This window comes from Barbus barbus, assembly GCF_936440315.1.
Source record: "Barbus barbus genome assembly, chromosome: 6".
Classification (NCBI taxonomy): Eukaryota; Metazoa; Chordata; class Actinopteri; order Cypriniformes; family Cyprinidae; genus Barbus; species Barbus barbus.
In genome coordinates this window covers 3,478,075-3,500,795 of record NC_136734.1, presented here as the reverse complement: position 1 = coordinate 3,500,795, position 22,721 = coordinate 3,478,075, and the positions used below count along the sequence as shown (strand labels likewise).

The following is a 22,721-nucleotide window of genomic DNA, read 5'->3' as shown; positions in this document are numbered from 1 at the left end:
TCACTGTTCCTTGGCCATGGCAGTGATGCTGTTGTCATGGCGACCCATCTCCTCCAAGACGGTGGCGAGCTGGTTGAGGTTTCCGTGCGGGAAGTGTTGAGCTTCCCAGAGATCCAGAATCACTCCGGTCGGACTCGTCTTAGTCGCAAAGTAGTTGAGATATCTGCAAGACAGGTGAGAGGTTTAGGACCACGATATAGCACTATACAGTTATTTGTGTCAACAAATTCAAAAAATTTTATGCTATTTTAATGTGGCAATTTTTTTGCATAATCTGATTTGACTATTTTCTCTTTTTATTTGGAACCAGCAGATCAGATTATTCCTAAATATTAATATCAATTTAATGCATTACAATTGTTATATTATTTCTTGAATAATAATGCAATAAAGTATGATAGGCTTATCGGTGACATGGAAATAAACATTTGTGATCAGCAAAAATTAAAAAACCCTGTTTTATTCATACTAATAAAAATACATAATATTGTTATCACTGCTATTATTAGTAAAAATGTATTTAAACATTGAATAAAAAATATATTACTATTACACAGTAAATAAAATAGTATTTAATAATAATACTTATTATTATTAGTTGTTACTTCAATTAGTATTCATAATTTTAGTTAAATAAAAACAATAAAAAATATTAATATTCCACAGCAAAAACAAATAGTATTCAAAAACAAACAGCAACAATAGTATTATTATTGTTCTTATTATTATTATTATTCAAAACATTTTTTAAAATAATACAATTATAATAATATTTAAATAATAAAAATGAAATCTAAATCTACTACTGCAATATAATAAAAAAAATATATATATAAATAAAATAAAGTATTTAACAACAACTACAACAATAATAATAATTGATATAACAAAATTAATAGTGCTAGTAAATAGTAATAATAATACAATAAAAATTAAGAATGTTGTTGTTATTATAATTATTATTTTTGTTACCAACAGCAATATTTATGTCTGTCTTAATTTCTGTGCTTTGAAATATAGGCTAAAATATAGAAGGAAAATACTTCCCTGTTTTATGTGTATTGAAAGATTTACTCATCAGCCACAATGCAATGATTTACTGATTTTCTCAGTAAATATTAAATAATTGCAATTATTTTGATTAAATTATTCAATAAAAATAAGAAAACAGCCAGAATGCATGCATGCCTGTCTACAATTGAATTCTATATTTCTGTAAGGTGGTTATTTCATGTTTTGTACTGTATGTAAAGAAAATACATGAGCAAAATGTCAGCAGGTTGACACACATCCACCATCACATCAGCCAGTCCTACACATCCTGTGTTTATCAAAGCTGCTGTAATCTGAGTTGAATGGATTTGCTCTCTATGGTCTCCAGCAGAAGAAACACATCTCTGCAGAAGGTGCTGCGCAGCGGCTCTGGAGATCTGCACACTATGACTGATGAAGAACTTTCAGAACCTGTCTTTTCACTTTTAACAGCTTTTTTTTTTTCAGGATCCTCCTTGCTTTATCTCTCTACTTCCTGTCCCCTGTGAACTCAAACTCTCTCGTCTTCTGCCTCTTTCATGCCTGTTGGTCCTCAGAGGTGAACAGTGAGCTCTCCATCCTAAACTCTCTCTCGTTTGAAATCAGATCTCTCGTTCTTTAAGCGTCCTGCAGTAACACCTCAACAAGAACTCAAACCATAGGGGTCCTGTGCTTTTTTGGCCTTTTCCTCTAATTACGTGGATTGTGGAGGCGCACAGAAACGCTGCTATTTTGAAAAGTTGATGTTTGAGAGAGTGAATATATCTCCTCATATTCTCCAGGCGGACCGAAAAGAACAATAAGAAATTTCTCTTTTGCTCTCCTGCTGTTTTTCCACCGTTAATTGTCTTCAAACTCTCCTGAGAGATACTTTTAGAGCAAATTAGTTTCGCTTTTAAAATAAAAACTACACTGCAGACATAAACAAACGCTCATACCAGGGATGTGCTAAAATGTTGACCTATGATGATAGACGAAAATTACTTATTTTATGGTGAAAGGGCAGTATATTATATTATATTACATTCGTAAAAATCTATGCTGTTAAAAATCGTTTTCATTAATTCACTGAAATAAAGTGAATAAATTAATAAAATAAAATAAATTTTAAATAAAATAAATACATTTTTTTTTGCCTAACTGAAATAGAATGTAAAATTATTAAAACCACAATTAAATAAAAATTTTGTAATAGGATTAGATGTTATATTTCACTTTTTGAATTTTTAGCATGTATATAAAAATGTAAGATAGACTTTTGCATCACAAGAATAATTCACATTTAAAAATATATTCAAATAGAAAATATTAAACTGAAAATTGTAATAATATTTTACATTATTCCTGTTTTTACTGTATTTTTGATCAAATAAATGCAGCCTTGGTGAGCACTTAAAAGTCTTAATGGCATTTAATTATCTACAAACTTAATGGAAACTAACTGAAGGTGTAAATGACTGCATGTGTGAATGCATGCACATACAGTGTTGACGTGCGAGAATATCACCTGTCTAGGTTGAGTTTGTGTGCCAGTATTCTCCAGTCGTTTCCGCGTGTGTGTGGGACGTCCAGGCTGCTGCACAGTTTGCTTCTGATGCTGACCGGGATCCTGAACGCACTCGGACCCGCAAGAACCGTGATACTGCTGCCTGGATCCATCAGGGACGTGTCGATGCCCTGGACGTCCTGCAGAAAACACATACACTCCTTCATAAGTTTTATGTGTCTGCAGTGTATGTACACAACCACCCTATAGTGGTAAAAATCCACTCATACCATGTTATTTTCCCCATAAATCAGAAATGGTGACTCAAAATTAGCCATTCAGGAATGTACTCCAAAGTGACTTCACTTTGAAACAGGCCCCGCCCACGACTGGTAACGTTCTTTGCTTTATTAGCTTAGCTCCTCCCCCTGAGCTGTACTCAGTCTGCCACATTTATGTCCTCGCTAGAGCATTTAAACTCAGCAATTAAGAAATTCACTCTTAAAACTACTTGAAGTTATTCAGTCAAGTGCAATGAGCGATTTTCTGTTTTTGTTGTTTGATTCATATTAACAGCACAGACAGCAGTATTACAATTCTGTCATGCAGATCAAATATTTACATGCGATTTCTTTTCTAGCTGTTTACGTTCACAGACATTACTGACTGTTTTTGTCTTATTAACCTTGTGTGTACTTAACAGTTTAAGCGCAATAAAATGTGAAAGAGAACTTTCAAATGTGTGCGCTCTGAACACCAAATTGTTTATTGATTTTATTTATTTACTCGGTTGTATTTACTACTAATTTTATTTGATGCTGTAAAGCTCATTGGTCAGCTGCTGCTGTTGTAAATGATGCTATATAAATAAATTAAACTTGAAACTTGTTTAAACCGATGCTGCTTTAAAATGCGTTAAAATAATACACTTTTATGACGACGACGAACTTGCAATGTAACGTGAGCACAGTAAACATGCTAATCCAAACCAAACAGACATTTTGTTTTGGCAGCGTATGCTGCGAGACACGAGCTGTAAAGACTCTTCTGGAAAGGGGGTGGGGCACAGCAGCTCATTTGCATTTAAAGATACATGCACAAAAAGAGCATGGTTTTCCTTCTGTTAAAAAATTGCATTTTTAGCATGGAATAATAAATGATCTGTGAGGTATTTTGTGCTAACACTACATAGACATCTTGCATATACTACATCTTGTAAAAAGGGGCATGATAGGTCCCATTAAAAGCTAAATAGAAATGACAAAAGCACAAAACAATATCCCCACCTTAGCAATCACTCAGAACGCCATAGATGAAATGTAATGTTCTTTATCTAAAATATACATTTAAAATGTAATTATAATCACATGATGATGAGTGTTACTTTCACAGTAAGTCTCTTTAAAAAACAATAATAAGCAGAGACTTAATACACATAGTTCTTCTGATCAATAACAGACTATAACATGCGTTTCTTCATTTTAAAGCTGCCCGTATGTATCTTCATATGTATAAACAGCATCATGCGTCTCAGTCTCCCGCTGAGCTCCACTGCTCTTTTGGTATTTAGAAATGTTCTCACCGAATCAAGGCTGTTTCACTGCTGGAGATACACTCTGCTTCTTGGAAATAATATCGACTGACATTTGCAATGCATTAAAATCCGAGCTGCAATCTCAATTGTGTGTGAGCGCGTGTGTGTTGAGGAGGCGGTTTAATTAAATCACTCTCGTTGGTGATATTATTCGTAAAAAGCAACAGCACCAAATAAAAGCTTCTGCTTTTGTACATCTGTAAGAACCGAAGCGGAGGATGTGAAATGAGCGCAGCTGCTTTGCATTTGAGGGACACAGAATATTAAAATTAAAAAAATGCAACCAAATCACAACATTCAAACAATGCATTAAATTGATCAAAAGTGACAGTAAAGACATTTAAAATGTTACAAAAGATTATATTTCAAATAAATACTGTTAAAGAATCCTGAACAAAAAAAATATGTATCATGGTTTTTGCAAAAATATTAATTGTTTTCAACATGGATAAGAATCAGAAATGTTTCCTGAGCAGCAAATCACCATATTACAATGATTTCTGAAGGATCATGTGACACTGAAGACCGGAGTAATGATGCTGAAAATTCAGCTTTGAACCACAAAAATATATTACAATAGAAAACAGCCATTTGAAATTGTAATAATATTTCACAATATTACAGTTTTTACTGTACTTTTGAACAAATACAGTTTTAAGTAAAAGCACAAAACAACATTACTAAAACTTAGATTTAGTAATGTTGGAACGAAATTTAAAAAACTTAAAACCACCCTAATCGCCCTCAACACCTAGTGCCAGTGTTGTTTATGTATTGTTAACTATGATAATAATCAAATATTAAAAATCATTTTCATTAAAATAAAGTATAAATGCTATGAAAATTAAAAATGTTGCCTTGGCAAGTAACTAAAATAAAATGTAAGTTATTAAATTGCTGAAAAAAGAAAGCTAAATAGAAAGAATAAAAGATATTAAACAAGGTATAAAAAAAGAATAAAACATAAAACAATATTACTAAACAAACTTAAATTAATATGAAAAGTTATTAAAAATGCTACAATTGTGACCCTGCACCACAAAACCAGTCATACGGGTACATTTTTCAAAATTGAGATTTATGCATCATCTGAAAGCTGAATAAATAATCTTTCCATTGATATATAGTTTGTTAGGATCGGGCCATATTTAGCTGAGATGCAACTATTTGAAAATCTGGAATCTGAGGGTGCAAAAAAATCTAAATATTGAGAAAATCACCTTTAAAGTTGTTCAAATTAAGTCCTTAGCAATGCATATTACTAATCAAAAATTAAATTTTGATATATTTACAGTAGAAATGTACAAAATATCTTTATGGAACATGATCTTTACTTAATATCCTAATGATTTTTGGCATAAAAAGAAAAATCCATAATTTTGACCCATGCAATGTATTTTTGGCTATTGCTACAAATATACCCCAGCGACTTAAGACTGGCTTTGTCCTCCATGGTCACAATTGTGTAAAATAATACAGAAATTACACTGCAAAAAACTTTAAAAGAAAATTATTTTAAAAATCCCCAAACTTAGATGAAATAAGAAAAGCCACGGACAGAAATGACATAAGACAACTAGAATACTGAAACCATGTTTTAAAATTCTATTTAATTATTGTTATTATTATTATACAACTTTAATTTCTCCTGAAAATGATCACAAAATTAAATCATCTGATGAAAATCAAAGCTCCACAGAATCTTCCTCATTTGGTTGATAGTGATTTCACTTTTTTAACGTTAGTTAGTGTGTAATGTTGCTGTCTGAGCATAAACAATATCTGCAAAGTTACGACACTGAAAGTTCAATGCAAACGGAGATATTAGTCTTAAAATTTTAATGCCTACAAAAATGGCTGGTAGGGACTACAACGAGCTACTTCCTGGGTTGGTGACATCACAAACCCCCAAATTTACATAAACCGCATCTGCTTTAGAGAAGAGGAAGAGTTGTTGCCATGCTGTCAAAACTAGGGAAAAAATCTATTCATGTATGAATCACGATTTCAAAATCAATGTTCTAAAGCAGCGGTTCTCGATCCTGTTCCTCGCGTCCCCTGCTCTGCATCTCTCTCTCTCAGATCATCAGCTCGTCACAGCTCCATCAATGAACTGTGTTCCAATAATACACTTTAGACAGACATATTTTTTCAAAGCATTAAACATGGACATACACACGGTTGCCATGGTAGCGAGCAATACTTGCTGGCAAACACTTCTTAAACTGTTACAAAAATGCTACAATGCAATCATGTATTCTGCTATATTACAGCTTTAATCAGGATAAAACCGTATATTAGAAGCTAACATAAGCAGTAGCATTTACAAATAACAGTGTATCTAAAAATATGAGACAACAACAAACAAAAAAACATACCATTCTGAAACGTCCATGCTTGCACAAGTTCTGCCCAATCCTCTTCACTAATATTCTCTGGGTCTCAATCGGACTCAAACTGATAAGCAATATTGATGACGCCATTGTTTACAATACAGCCAGAGCACATTCTGAGGTGAGGGGTGGGACATTTCTGAACTGCGCTAGGCGGTTTAGCGAATCGCAACAAACTGGGCCAGCTACACTCTTAAAAATAAAGGTGCTTCAAAAGATTTTCAAGCGATGCCATAGAAAAAACATTTTTGGTTCCACAAAGAACCAATCAGTCAAAGGTTCTTTAAAGAACCATCTCTTTCTTACCTTTTTGTAATCTGAAGAACCTTCTTTCACCTTTTGTGAAACAGAAAAGTTCTTCAGATGTTAAAGCTTCAAAGGTTTTTCTATGGCATCGTGAAGCACCTTTGTTTTCTAAGACTGACCAATCTGAACCCATTGTGTATTTCTGAGGGAGGGGCTTCATAAAACCAGGAAATCATCAGTGGGGTATAATCGGAGAAGGGACAGAGTGGTGTAGAATAAAGGCTAAATTATGTGAAAATAATGCGTAAAAAAAACAAGCATTAACATGTTAGACTGCACCCCATAAACACAATCAAGCCTAGACAAAAACAGTCAACCACCCCTAAACATTGTTGCACAAGTGTATCAAAATGAGCATCTTTGATCGATAAATGCACTCAATGTATTTTTACTAGTATGAAATGACAAGTGCACTGAAAACAGTCCCTGAAGATGCTGAACATCAGACAGACGCGCTTCGCAGCCCAGAAGGACTCAATTCATCACAACGCATCCATCTATAATGTTAACGAATCGGTGCTGTTCTTAATTAGACACATTGATTAAAGCCCAGGAGCGGCGGAGAGAGAAAAACACAGCGGCTCGGTGAAAACCCTTTGTGATGTATAGACAGACGCGTGAGGGTGTTAAGAGTAGCTGAAGCTCTTCTCACGGATTAAACAGAAACAGCCTCTTCTCCAGAGACGCAAACGCATGGGAACTGAAGGAAGACGGCTGATGGAGAGCACAGAGCCCTTACAAACCCTAGTGAGCTGCCTAACTAGATAGTATCTCAAAATTTGACCAGATTTCTGAAATTAAAACCAGGGATATTCCTATATGAGTGGTCAAAATATCATTGAAATTTCTCTCTCTTTGAATTAAAAAAACAGGGTCAATATATCTTTAATGCTTTTGTTTTTTTAAATGCTGTGGGTTCCCTATTCTTTGAATATAATTATGATGATGTTTAGTTTGATCATTACGATTGTTTCAGTTTTGATTTTGATCTAGTTTTAATTCACCAAAAATCACAGTATGAAAATAGTTAATAGTAATCATGGTAAATAGCAAGAAGCAGATCGAAAAATGTTATACTAATAACAAAATATTGAATCAAAATAAAACACATTTTTAACATTTCCTGTTTTGTATTTAATGTATTAATTTTCCCAAACAGATGACAACGTTAGTAACCTTTTTTTGTGCTTGGAAATGACTCTATCCTATCTTACTAATAATTAACTGAATTAGGCAAAATAATTATATTGCATTTTTATTTCCAAAATGAGCCTAAAGTACATAATAATAAGCATAATTAGGAATAGTAAAGATACAACATTTGTAAAGTTGCAATTAGTGTATACTCAGTTTATGAAAATGTTGTGTTTTTGTAAAGTCATAATTTTGTTATAATAGTGTTTTGATCTGCTGCTATTTGCTATAGTTACTATTTATCTCATAGTCTGATTTTTGGTGAATTGTATTTAAAAACTTAAAATTGTGGACATAACATTGCTGCACCCTATTCAAGGACTGTTGTAAATTATTTTAATTTAACATAAATAGTTAATATGTTACTGGCTTAAAAGCATAACAATGTGTATCTTTTGATAATTGATGATAATAGTGTTGTTCTCTCATCCAGGTTACATTCTTCAAGTATTGGAGTGCGACCAAGTCATCAGTGTAGCTCGCAGCACCCTTTGCTGGTAAAGGTAATCACTATACGATTGCTCCGATAACCAGCGGGTTACTGTATGGTTGGGCTTTTTTGCATGTATTTTTGAAGCCGCTGTATGGGGACATCTGGTCACCCTATTCCAGAATGCTCTGCAACAAGCTTGGAAATAATATTAAATTGATTACGTGCGAGAGGGATGGAGGCATCGCAGCTTTAAAGACGAGTGTATGTTTTCATTCTGAGCAAATATCAAGCATCTAAAGATGTCTGAGCGGGACAGCAGAGAGCAAGAGACGGCGTGTTACTGTACCTCGCTCAGGGTGGTGTAGAGCTGGAAGATCTGACCTTCTCCCTCCACCTGTCTGACGCACAGCTTGCAGCACAGCTCACACACACTCACGCTGTGACGCTCCAGAGCAAACGAGCAATGCAGCCGCCGCACCGATCCACTCCACACCTGAGAGAAAGACAGCTCCTGCGCGGACACACAGACAGACACTTTACCTGACGTCTGTTATAATATTAAATCATCTTATATTAAATGTTATATTACTTAATCATTCAAATTAAAATTTTGAAATAAAAATAATAAACAATTATTAAAAATGAATACAATATTAAATTACATTAACTTTGTAAATTAATTCATAAAATAAAAAGAATAATTTATAATCCTTAAATTATAATGTATTCATGATTTAATCATTTATTAAATTAAAAACTAATTTACAATACACACACACATATAGGCTGTATATATATATATATATATATATATATATATATATGTGTGTGTGTGTGTGTATCTTGCTTGAAACGTAATATAATACTTTGTGTATGTGGCCACAATTATTTAGGACACAGAATTGACAGTGTGTTGTATTATAGGGCATTATGAATGCATGATTAAAGCTGTAAATGGTTTTAGCTTCATGTTAACTCTCTCTCAGGTCCTTCATCAAACACCACTCTCTCAGTTAAAGAGACTTTTTCTATCTCTGACACAAGGTTATAGAATAACAAGCCTCGGGACAGGAGATCTTCTCCTTCTCCTGACATTTTTAAATCCTGTCTGCTTTTTTGCTGTTGCCTTCACCTGGTATTTGGTGAGTAGTTTGCTCTTCCACTGTGAGTGAATGTCATGTATTGACAGTCTCAGGTTGTGGTTGCTGTAACTGAAGTTCAAAGACTTTGGTTCATCCAGCAGTTTTCCGCCGATCTGTTTTTCTATCTGCAGCACCTCCTGTCCACACAAACACATACAGTCAACAGTGCTGCACCATTTATAATACAATCAAACAGTCACATTTCACACGGCTCTTATTATCTTTTAAAATGAAAGAGTTTGGCCCAAACTTTAACATTCTCAACTCAAATGTTTCTTCATACATAGTATAGAAGTTAGATACATAATATAAATAATAACAACAAAATATATAAAATTAAGTGATATTAAAATGCTTTATATTACATATCGTGTAACTGTGTATTAAATTATAAATTTTTTTAAATATATAAAACAAATTAAATAAAAAACTATCAATACTGAAGTCTGTGTATATTTAATAATAACAAATTATATAAGAATTAAGTAATATTACATTATATTAAATGTTGCATTATATTAAATCACTTAAATTAAAATAAAAAAATATATATATTTAAATCTGTATATTTAAAATATTACATTAACAATTATATTTATATAATAATAACAATAATAAAAATCATATGAAGTAATAATAACATTTTATATTAAATTATTTAATCATTTTAATTAAAATATTAAAGCAGATTAAAATAATGTAAACATTAATATTAACTACATTTTCATTCAAATGTAATTTATTGAGCAAACTCATTATTAACGGAGTTATTCCTCAAGTCATGTCACCTTTATTTATATAGCGCTTTTAACAATACAGAGTGTGTCAAAGCACTTAACAGTATCAAACTGGAGGATAGAGTGTCAGTAATGTATAAAATAAGATTAAACACTCAATTTTCAGTTAAAGGTATTTCATTATTGAATTCAGGGATGTCATGGTCTAGCTCAGTTTAGTTATTCCTCAGTTAGATCTAGTGCCTGACATTACTTGACCTGAATTACAGTTAGCCAATCATAACAGTGCTCATTTACATAGAATATAGAAGTTAGTCAAATAAAGATACAATAGCATAAAACAGCCTGTGTCAGAGAAGGTGGAAAATGATTATGAAAATATTAACTGACTATTTTTAAGCTATTTTGAAAGCCGCACGGGTCAGCTGTTACGCACTTTGAGTGAGTCCTGTGTGTCGTCGAGGCAGTACACTCGGATGTGATAGTCTACACCTGCTGTGACTACAGGACCAAACACGGCCAGTTTGATTCTCTTAGCCGCTGACGGACAGACGCTCTGGCCAATCAGACAGTAGGATCCGAGAGTCTCGGTCAGGATGTGGCACGCCTCCTCCCCCAGCTGCACGTAACAGGAAGTAGTGAAGTTCTCCTCTCCAACCACGACCACGTCCTGCACACAGAACACACACATCACTTCCATGAGCGGCTCATCATGACAGGTACAGGGTTAAACTGATCTCTCACACACTTACATTATAAACCTGAATATATATATATATATTTTTTTTTTACCCTGGTGGGACTTAAATTACGAATAATTTGTGTGATTAATCTTATTATTTTTAAGTTATATCATGCTTTATTGCCCTATTCCACTAAAATATTTCTAGGATTTAAAAGCTGCAGTGATGCATAAGTAACACATACAAAGAACAACACAGACAACTGACAAACAAATATATAATAATAATAATAATGTTATTATATTAAATAACATTACATTTGAATTATAAATTATTATTATTAAATTACGATGACATTTGCCACTAAATCTACTTTTTCCGCATCTCATTTTATATTATCAGTTTAATATAAAAAATTAAAAAATAATATTTTAGTATTTATTTAATTGTATATTCCAATTTAATGATTAAAATAAGAATAAAATAAGTAAATAAATGATTAATGATTAAAATAATAACATTATAATAATAATAACATTATTTATGATATAAAATAACAACATTATTTTATATCATTCTGATAAAAACATTTTTTATATATATATATATATATATATATATATATATATATATATATATATATATATATATATATATATATATATATATATATATATATATATATACAGTGCCCTCCATAAGTATTGGAACAGTAAAGACAAAATTGCTCTGTTGGCCGTGGAGTCAAGACATTTACAAATATGATTAAAAGATGAATATGAGACAAAACTACAGAACGACACATTTTATTATTGGGTGATTCAACACATAGATGTTTTAGCAGCTAAGAAGTTCAGCACTTTTATAGTTTCATCCCTCTATCTGATGGGAGCATAAGTATTGGAACAGTTGCCTCTCAGGTCTTTCGAAGTGATCAGCTGTGTCCTGTTGCATTAGTTCTTCAGATATTAAAAGCAGGGAATGTGTCGTATCAGTTATATCCATTACTTCTGTATTCTGAATCTTGCATTCGATGATGACACACACAAACCAGGATGAAGATGAGCGAGCTGACTTTGAGAGAAAAGCAAGCAATTTGGATGCTAAAAGAAAAGAGGAAGTCAGTTAGAGCTCTAGCAAAAACAAAGGGCATGGAGAAATCAAGAGTTTGGAAACCACCAGCAACCAACAACGACCTGATCGGCTGAGAAAACAACAGTAGTTGATGACAGACAAATCATAAAAGCTGTGAAAATGAACCCTAAAAGACGTGTCTGTAAAATCACCAACAACTTCCAGAAAGCTGGGGTGATGCTCTGACAATCTACTGTCCTCAGGAGACTTTGACACAGAATTACAGATGCTACACAGCAAGATGCAAACCTCTGACCAGCACCAGAAATAGAAAGGCAAGATTAGAGTTTACAAAAAAGCACAAAAGTGAGCCAGAAGAGTTTTGGAACTGTGTTTATGGACCGATGAGACAAAGATGAACCTTTATCTAAGTGATGGGAAAGCAAAAATGTGGAGAAAAAAAGGGAACGGCAATGATCCCAAGCATACAGCCTCATCTGTAAAGTATGGTGGAGGTGGTGTCATGGCATGGGCATGCATGGCTGTCTCTGGAACAGGCTCTCTCAACTTTACTGATGACTTAATGTATGATGACAGTAGCAGAATATATTTGGAAGGGTACAAAACCATCTTGCCTACCGATATTCAAGAAAATGCCACCAGATTCATTGGGAAGTGCTTCATATTGCATCAGGACAATGACCCAAAACACCCTGGCAAGGAATTTATAAGGGCAAAGAAATGGAAAGTCTTAGATTGCCCAAGTCAATCTCCAGATTTAAATCCGATTGAACATGAATTTCACCAATCAAGCACAGTAACACCATGGTCATTGAACCAGCTTTTGGTACCTTTGGCAGTGTGGTCAGGTGCCAAGTCCTGCTGGAAAATGAAATCAGCATCTCCATAAAGCTTGAAAGCAGAAGGAAGCATGAAGTGCTCTAAAATTTCCTGGTAGATGGCTGCGTTAACTGTGGACTTCAGAAAACACAGTGAACCAACACCAGCAGATGACATGGCAGCCTAAATCATCACTGACTGTGGAAACTTCTCACTGGACTTCAAGCAGCTTGGATTCTGTGCCTCTCCACTCTTCCTCCAGACTCTGGGACCTTGATTTCCAAATGAAATGCAAAATTTACTTTCATCTGAAAAGACGACTTTGGACCACTGAGCAACAGTCCACAGCCCTTTTTCTCCACAGCCCAGGTAAGACGCTTCTGACGTTGTCTCTGGTTCAGAAGTGGCTTGGTAGCCCTTTTCCTGAAGACGTCTGAGCGTGGTGACTCTTGATGCACTGACTCCAGCTTCAGTCCACTCTTTGTGAAGCTCTCCCAAGTGTTTGAATCAGCTTTGCTTGACAGTATTCTCAAGCTTGCGGTCATCTCTGTTGCTTGTGCACCTTTTCCTACCCAAATTCTTCCTTCCAGTCAACTTTGCATTTAATATGCTTTGATACAGCACTCTGTAAACAGCCACACCTTTCAGTAATGACCCTCTGTGATTTACCCTCTTTGTGGAGGGCGTCAATGATCGTCTTCTGGATCATTGATCACAAGTCAGCAGTCTTCTCCATTATTGTGGATTCAAAGAACAAGAGATACCCGAAATTTATACTGTAGGGATGGTCATTAATTGAAAGTCAAAATGTTTTGAGATACTGATTTTTGACTTTCATGAGCTATAAGCTCTAATCATCAAAATTAAAACAAAAAAACTTTTGAAATGGTTTATATGCAATGAATCTAAAATATATGAAAGTTTCACTTTTTGAAATAGCTTACATGAAAAAATTAACTTTTTCACGACATTCTAATTTATTGAGATGCACCTGTATATATATATATATATATATATATATATATATATATATATATATATATATATATATATATATATATATATATATATATATATCATTTTTTTTTTTCTTGAATTCGTACATTTGTGACATTATTTTCGTGACAATTAAAACACATTTTTACTCCTGAATTCACATTGCTATTATTACGAATGAAAAAATACTATACAAAATTCCTTTAATACAACAATTTTTTAAAATCTAAATAAATTAATTAATAGCGGTACAACCCATATTACAATGATGCAATTGTAAAATTGATATTGCAATTGATATCGGATGTAAAATAAAATACTGTTCAAATTACATAAATATTGTTTGATTTTTTTTTTGGGGGGGGGGGGGGGGGGGGGGGGGTTGGCATGGGTTGGTGAGGGTTGTTAATTATTATATAAAAAAAACAAAAAAAAACATGAAAATCAAATACTTTCAAGAGTCCTAAAAATAGGTTTCATTGTCTTGGAAAAAGTAATTTCTTATTTCTTCTTTTGATTTTGGAGTGAAATATGACCAGGGTATGTTTTTGACATATTTTATGAGATATATATATCCCCACAAGCAGGTTCTTCAGAACATTTGGTCTCTCCTGCACACACACACACACACACACACAGACAGACACAATGCGAGTGTGTGTCTGAGGGAATCCCGGCCCTGATAAAGGAAGCAGATTCCTCCTGATAAATACGCCCCATCCTTTTCCCCGCTCCACTCTTGCAATAATTGAATTTTGTGTTGTCTATTTGTAGAATCCTGCCATGCACAGCAGGCCAATTTACCCTGCCTGCCTTCACTGATAGTTACATTTATTTTCCAGTCATGTTTCCCTCTCTCTGCAGGATAAGTAGTTTATTGAAATGGAGCGGCTCATCTCCAGAGTTTCCTTGACCTGATTCCTCTCGCTGCCACGCTTTCATTCAGCCACTGGCTGTCCTGTTCGGCCGTATTCAAATTCCTCACCTCCCAATGGTCCTGCTGCGTGTGGCTCTTGAGGATGATTTGCCAGTCGTCGGAGTGGGCATGTGTGCAGTGGTGGAGAGTGAGGATGACGGGACGGGTCAACAGGGCGCCCGCAGGACCGCAGCTGACCACGGTGCTGAGCACGGCCTCCCCATCGCCGACCGCTGGCCTGAGAGAGACAGACGCATTTAAAGGGACAGTTCAGTCAAAAATAACAATTCTGTCATTTACTCACCCTCAAGTTGGTCCAAACCTGTATGACTTTATTTTTGCTGTTGAACACAAAAGAAGATATTTTGAAGAATGCTGGTAACCAAAGATTTGACGGCAGCCATTGACTTCCATAGTATTTTTTCCTTTCCATGGAAGTCAATTTCAACCAGCAACTGTTCTTCAGAATACCTTCTTTTGGACCAACTTGAGGGCGAATGATAAATTATGCCAAAATTTTCTTTAATTATGACAAAAAGGCTTTTGCCACCTTTTCTTGTTTTTATTTATTTATTTTTTTCTCTGCTTCTGGTCTCACCGAAATCACTGCAGAAGCTACAGTAACACAATGAACCAGAATTGTTTGAAATTTTCAAGTTAATAATACATCAAGTTGAACAATAAAATGTTTGATATGAATTGTATTATAAAAATTTATGAAGAACGAACAACCTGTGCTTTACATTTCAACACTCTCAGAAAAAAAGATACAAAAGGTAAAAAAGGTGCTGTTACTGGGGTGGTACTTTAAGGTACAAAAGCTAAGTACATCTTATTTACCCCTAAATGTTAATGTATACTGTAATAGTACCAAAAACATACCTTTTAGTACTTTAACAGTACATAATTTACATTTGTAAAAACAATTGCTTTTCTATGCTGCACCAGCAGAATGTAAATGATTTTTAAATTGTTGTATTGACATTTTTAACTGGATAGGTTTGTTGAAGTTAGCTTTTTTACTATCATAATCATTTTTAACTTGCATTTTTTTCTCAAGTAATTGATTACTTGTATTTTTTGTTTGTGTTTCTTATGTGTTTAAACATTCAACCACAAAATGACTTGCTTATGTTTGGGGTGTGTGTTGTGTTAGGGCTGGGTTTTGACACAAATATCACGGTTTGATTTGATTCTGACTCACAAGCTTTCGATTTGATACGATTCACTTTTTGATTAAATTTGATTCGATTCAATGTCTATTATTCTGGGTATTTATCAGGTACAGTAAATGTCAAATTTTCTAAAGGAAAAAAAATCTGTCAACTAATGCTTTAAAATATACATGAGAGTCAGTAGATTACTACAATTTTGAAGGTTAAATTAAGTAATTATATGTGACCCTGGATCGTAGCATGGATATATTTGTAGCAATAGCCAAAAATACATTGTATTGGCAATTTTTCTTTTATACCAAAAATCAAGGATATCAGGAAAAGATCATGTTTCAGGAAGATATTTTGTAAATTTCCAACCGTAAATATATCAAAACTTAATTTTTGATTAGTAATATGCATTGCTAAGAACTTCATTTGGACAACTTTAAAGGTGATTTTCTCAATATTTTGATTTTTTTTCACCCTCAGATTCCAGATTTTCAAATAGTTATATCTCAAACAAATATTGTCCCATCATAAACCATACATCAATGGAAAGCTTATTTATTCAGATGGTCTATAAATCTCAATTTAAAAAATTTACTCTTTTGTGGTCCGGAGTCATATATACAAACATTTAAATTACACTCAATTAAGTTTTTATAATAAAGTTACAATTACATAATTATATTTCTACTAAAAACGTGATGGATTTATTCATAAATTAACAATTTAAACACTGAAGAACAGTAAAAATTATAATGAATATGTTATATGCAAAATGCTCTTCTTTAGAGTTAATTTTTCTAGCTGACTAATGAGTTTATGGTCAACAAATAGGTTTTTTTCTGACGTAAATGTGACATTATGTGACACTGTTTACAAGCTGTTATATTGACAGAATTGTGCGGTCTTTGCGCAGTTAAGACCCTGAATGAGCGATTACATGAGACAGGATAAGGATTTTGATAAGTTACTCTTTCTTTTAACATAGCTTTGGATGTTCATTCATGTTTATTTCATGCTGTAACTGGAGGAGACAATCAGTTCACATCCACTGCCACGTCTCTTGAACTGAGGCGCTACAGTGATCTGTCACTCCACATTAAACAGCACCAAAACGGCATTTACTGTTTGAATACTGCAGTAAAACGGTGAGAATTTGAAATCTGAGACTTAGTTTCATATCAAAATGAACAAATCACAAAGCTTATTGCGATTTACTGGATGGGAGGTGCGCTACGATCTGTTCATTGACTGAAAACAGCCTGGACTAATCAATTCTTGCAATTTAAGAATCGATATATTTTTGTAAAAATGAGAATCGATTAAAATTGAGAAACCAATAATTTTTTACCCAGCCTTAGTGTGTGTGTTTTACCTCATGCTCTCTGTCCTCTGTACAGTCACAAACATCTCATACACGCGACCTTGAGGAATCGCACCGGTTGGAACCAACAAACTCACACCTGAAACACACATTACAGAAAGACTGATTCAGAGAGAAGCCGCACACCTTGTGCTGAACTAGTTTCATGTGTCAACTAATTTTCTGACCGCACTGAAAAGGAAAAGGACTGTGAAGCAACAAAATCACATCAGAACAAAGTCAACCAGAACATACTTAATAGATAGATAGATAGACAGACAGAAAGACAGAAGCTTAGATAGACAGAAAGACAGAAGCCTAGATAGACAGACAGACAGACAGAAGCCTACATAGACAGAAAGACAGAAGCCTAGATAGACAGACAGACAGACAGAAGCCTACATAGACAGGCAGACAGAAAGACAGAAGCCTAGACAGACAGACAGACAGACAGAAGCCTAGACAGACAGGCAGACAGAAAGACAGAAGCCTAGATAGACAGACAGACAGACAGACAGAAGCCTAGATAGACAGGCAGACAGAAGCCTAGACAGACAGACAGACAGAAGCCTAGACAGACAGACAGACAGACAGAAAGACAGAAATACAGAAGCCTAGACAGACAGGCAAACAGAAAGACAGAAGCCTAGACAGACAGACAGACAGAAAGACAGAAGCCTAGATAGACAGACAGACAGACAGACAGACAGAAGCCTAGACAGACAGACAGACAGACAGACAGAAAGACAGAAGCCTAGACAGACAGACAGACAGACAGACAGATAGATAGATATTTGGATGGTTTTTCATATAATGTCATTGGACTGCTGAGTGTCATTTCTACAGTTCATGAAGTAGTATTATTATTAGCTGCCGTCCTCTGGATTCATTCATCACTGTCACTGAGCATGTTCATCTCATCACACGAATGCGAGATTGTGAATGTGACATTTCCATCGCGTCTTACCGGAACCCGTTAAAGCCATACGCCTTAATTAGACTAATGAAGGACTATCAACACAATCAATTAATCATCATAAATTATATCACACAGCGATTCGTAAATATGTTGGACACTCGGCGAGGACCAGAGTGTGTGATTGTGCATCATAAATCATACACAAATAAGCTGTGTGTGTGTGTGTGTCCGTTCTGACCTGAGTTGGGTATGATCAGATGACCTCCCAGGGAGTTAAACGACCCTAACGCCGTACACATGGGGTCCCGTGTGCGTGCCAGCGTCTGATTGCGCAGGGTCATGGGGTCGCTGTCCAGAAGAGAGTGGGTGACTTTGGGGGACAGGGTGGTGGAGAGGTCAGAGGTCATGTCCTCCTGAGGGGTCATTGTACCAGAGGAGTTGTAGACTTTGATCTTGAGGTTGGGAAGCGGCAGCGGCTCCAGCAGAGGGGAGCTGGTCATGGGGATCTTGTCTGAGATGTCGTGGAGGGCATATACTGGACCGCGATACATCGCCGCCGCTGTGGATAGATCAGGGGTTGCGGCCAGCAAATCCGCTGTAAACACACACATGAAATTACTATTAAATATTACTAATGACATTTGTAGACTGATCTATTGGCTTATTAAACACACCACGCTTTCAAAGTTTGGGCTGCCAAGATTATTTAATGTTTCTGAAAGCAGTCTCTTATGCTCATCAAGGCTGCATTCATTTTCAAAAAAATACAATGAAAACTGTGCAATTGTGAAATATTATTACAATCTCAAATAACTATTTTCTATTTGAACATTTTACAATGTAATTTATTCCTGCGATTAAAGCTGAATTTTCAGTATCATTATTCCAGTCTTCAGTGCCTTATATCTTGGAATTTTGACTTATTTTCTCACGATTATGAATTCTGAAGTCAGAATTGTGAAAAAATAAGACTGCACTGTGAGATGTAAACACAGAATTGTGGGAAAAAAGTCCTGTGGTGTAAATAAGCCTCCATAATTTTCACATGAAATAAAAAAATTCATCAGAGCTTTTCATCTACACACTCTAAACAACAAATAATGTATTACATAAAAAAAAAAAAAGCCACAGTGGCTACAAAATCCATTTTCACTTATATTTTGCATTCAATTTCCATAGAAGCAACCATTTTTAAACACATGAGATCGAAACTAGGTGTTTTTGTGATTTTCCACATCATTTTGAATAATTTGGATGTAAACGCAGCTACTATTCACTTTCAAAGCATGTAACCGAGCAGCTTGACGACTCTGTGAAACATCTCCTTTTTGGGCTCCAGAAAGTCATACGGGTTTGGAACAGCATGAAGGTGGGTAAATGACTTTTTTGGGTGACCTAGTCCTTGTATGTATTTCTGTTGTGTGCTATTTTGAAATGAAATCACTGTGTGTTTGTGAGCTTGTAAAGGACTCTTATAGCCAGCGGCTGGTAATCTCCATACTGATTGCTCATTAACATTCAGCTTCCCACAGTGACTAAACAGAGGACTGTCACATTGCACACCAGCTCTCTCGCTCTCTCTCGCTCTCAGGTTACTCAGGTGTGAGCATTACTCACAACGAGCCCCGTTCACACTCCTGACACACACGTTAAAGTCATTCATTACACGGGGTGATCGGTGAGACAGCGTAAACCGAAGTAAACACATCCATACCTGGGAGAGATCTTCACCAGAGCAAAACTGATGGATGCGAACCTCTGGATTTACCATCAAAACATCCCCTACCTCTGTATTTATCAACTCACTCGCCGACGTCCTCCGCAGCCTCACCACACGGCGCTTTCAGCCTGACAGGGTGCCATTTACACCTACAGCCCACTTCATGTTTAATTAACAGAGAAAACGAGCGGGAAAATGAGGGGAAAAGCAAGACAATACGAGAGCGAGTGGAACGCCGATTCTTCATTAATGGTAACCTGTTCAGGTTGGAGAGTGACAGGCATTCTAATGTTCCTCAGATGAAATGTCACCTGAGTCTCTCTCTCACACACACACACCTCACAATTTAACACCAAAACACTGCCTTCCATTCTGTTCACCACTTGATTGGAATTTTAATCATTCTTGTGTCTTACGGTGACACACACACTCACACACACACACACTCCCACAGTTCCTTGCTGAAACTGTTGCATTGACTGAGAGCCGCAGTAAGAGAGATTGTGTCTGAATAGCGCGTTTGAATGTTGTACTAAAGCAATAATCCACTCAAGGATGTGCGTTATAGTGATTTGCATGATTACAATGCATAAAATCCCTTTCAATCTGCTAAAAAACAGCAATATGACAAAAGACACTAATGTTCAAAATTTTTACATTTGTTATTAAAGGAACCGTTCACTCAAAAAATGAATATTCAGTCAATACTTTGTCACCTTCATGTCCGTATGACTTTCTTTTCTTCTGCAGAACACAAAAGAAGGTATTTGTAATAATTAGTGCTGGGCAACGATTTATCGCTTCCAAAATAAACGTTTTTATGTACATATATATATATATATGCATTCTGTGTTTAAAAAAAATAGGATATATTTATATATTAAATATTTAATTATAATATAAATTATATGAATATAACTATATACATGTAAATACATGTACATATTTTCTTAATATATACTGTATGTGTGTGTCTTCATATATACATAATACATATACACAGTACACATACATATTTTATGTACACAAAAACTTTTATTTTGGTTGCGATTAATCGCAATTAATCGTTGCCCAGCACTAGTGATAACACTGGGGTCAACAAAAACTAAATCCATTGTATTTTATTGCATTCCATCTTGCAGAAGAAAGAAAATCTGCTGATACAGTAATTGTAAAATACTGCTGATAATTCCAAAACCATATATATATATATATAATTTTTTTTAATCTATTAAAAATTAATATTAAAATAAATATTTTCTTTTGTAATATATTTTAAAATGTAATTTATTCCTGTGATGCAAAGCTGAATTTTCAGCATCACTTCTCCAGTCTTCAGTGACACATGATCCTTCAGAAATCATTATAATACACTGATTTGCTGCTCAAGAAACATTTCTGGTTATTATCAATGTTGAAAACAGTTGTGCTGTTTAAAATCTTTTTGGAAATTGTGATACTTTTTTTCAGGATTTTTGATGAATAGAAAGTTTATTTGACATAGAAAACTTTTAATGTAGTTTCTCACTTTTAATAAATTGTATGCATCCTTTCGGAATACAAGAAACAAACCCTCACCAATCAGAAATCGACAGTGATCACTCGTGAAGGTTGAGTCTCACCTGAGCGTGCTTGTTTGATGCTGACAGGCTGGAAACCTCCGTTCAGCACAGACGAGTCGATGATGTCGGAGTGAAAGCGTCGATGAGTTCTGCGGTACACGAGCAGCGCCACGATAGTAGAGACGATCAGACACATGACCACCGCCATGACGATACCCACGTACAGCGCCACCTCGTCTCCACCCGGCGCAGCTGCGCAGACAAACACAGGTCACGGTCAGAATGAACACTAGCCTGTACATACTGCATACTGTGTACATATACTGTATACTGCCTGCTATAGAAATAGTAAGTGAAACAGTAGTGTTAGCTACTCCATTACAGGGGCGTAGAATCGGGCAAGTGTGTTGGCATAAAGGTTTTCAAGAGCCGGTGAATAAATATAGATTTAAATTCAAAGAGACAGGATAGTCTGTTGCATGACCTGATGCTTTATCCGGACCCAGAATAAGGCGAGATGAACATCAGGAGCGCTAAACGCTCATTACATGCAGTGTGTGTTCATTCATACTCGAAGCCGGAGGGCACTCTCACGCAGAAAGTTGCACCATGAAATTCCTAATATATGAAATGGATGAAAACAGCTGTTTTCACAGAAAAAAACGACGAGTTTGGATTTGCGATTGCGCCGATATATGGCTTATTTGTGTTTTTCAAGTCATCTCCAGGTAATAAATAAAGCATATGAACAATGCAGTGCTAATTGACATAGCATTCATTACAGTATAGAAACTATTCTGCCTCATGGGACAAAAAAAGTGTATGTAGTATATAAACAAATCATTATTATTGGTTATTGTCCAGCAGTGTATCGGATTTCTAAGCCAATTAAAAGCTTAAAGTTGCCTATACACTACCAGTCAAAAATTGAACATTAAGATTGTTAATGTTTTTTTAAAGAAGTCTCTTCTGTTCAGAAAGCCTGGATTTATTTGATCCAAAGTAGGCCTACAGCGAAATATTTTCACTATTTAAAATAACTGTTTTCAATTTGAATATATTTTAAAATGTAAATTACTCCAGTCACACGATCTTTCAGAAATCATTCTAATATTCAGATTTGCTGCTAAAAAAAGTAGAAGACTTTTTCCAGGTTTCTTTGATGAAT

The 22,721-nt window shown here is 35.0% G+C and overlaps 1 protein-coding gene across 1 annotated transcript in view; it reads right to left on the bottom strand.

Moving 5' to 3' along the window:
• The window catches only part of unc5ca (unc-5 netrin receptor Ca), a gene marked incomplete at both ends in the record, with an annotated part of 129,954 nt that continues 107,233 nt past the window's right edge, over positions 1–22,721 (bottom strand). Inside the window, 9 exons of the mRNA XM_079419684.1 lie at positions 1–163; positions 2,540–2,718; positions 8,785–8,949; positions 9,571–9,717; positions 10,754–10,987; positions 14,896–15,064; positions 17,365–17,452; positions 18,510–18,866; positions 21,614–21,805. Of these exons, the coding sequence (XP_079275810.1) occupies positions 1–163; positions 2,540–2,718; positions 8,785–8,949; positions 9,571–9,717; positions 10,754–10,987; positions 14,896–15,064; positions 17,365–17,452; positions 18,510–18,866; positions 21,614–21,805 (1,694 nt within the window). The remainder of the gene's footprint in view (positions 164–2,539; positions 2,719–8,784; positions 8,950–9,570; positions 9,718–10,753; positions 10,988–14,895; positions 15,065–17,364; positions 17,453–18,509; positions 18,867–21,613; positions 21,806–22,721) is intronic.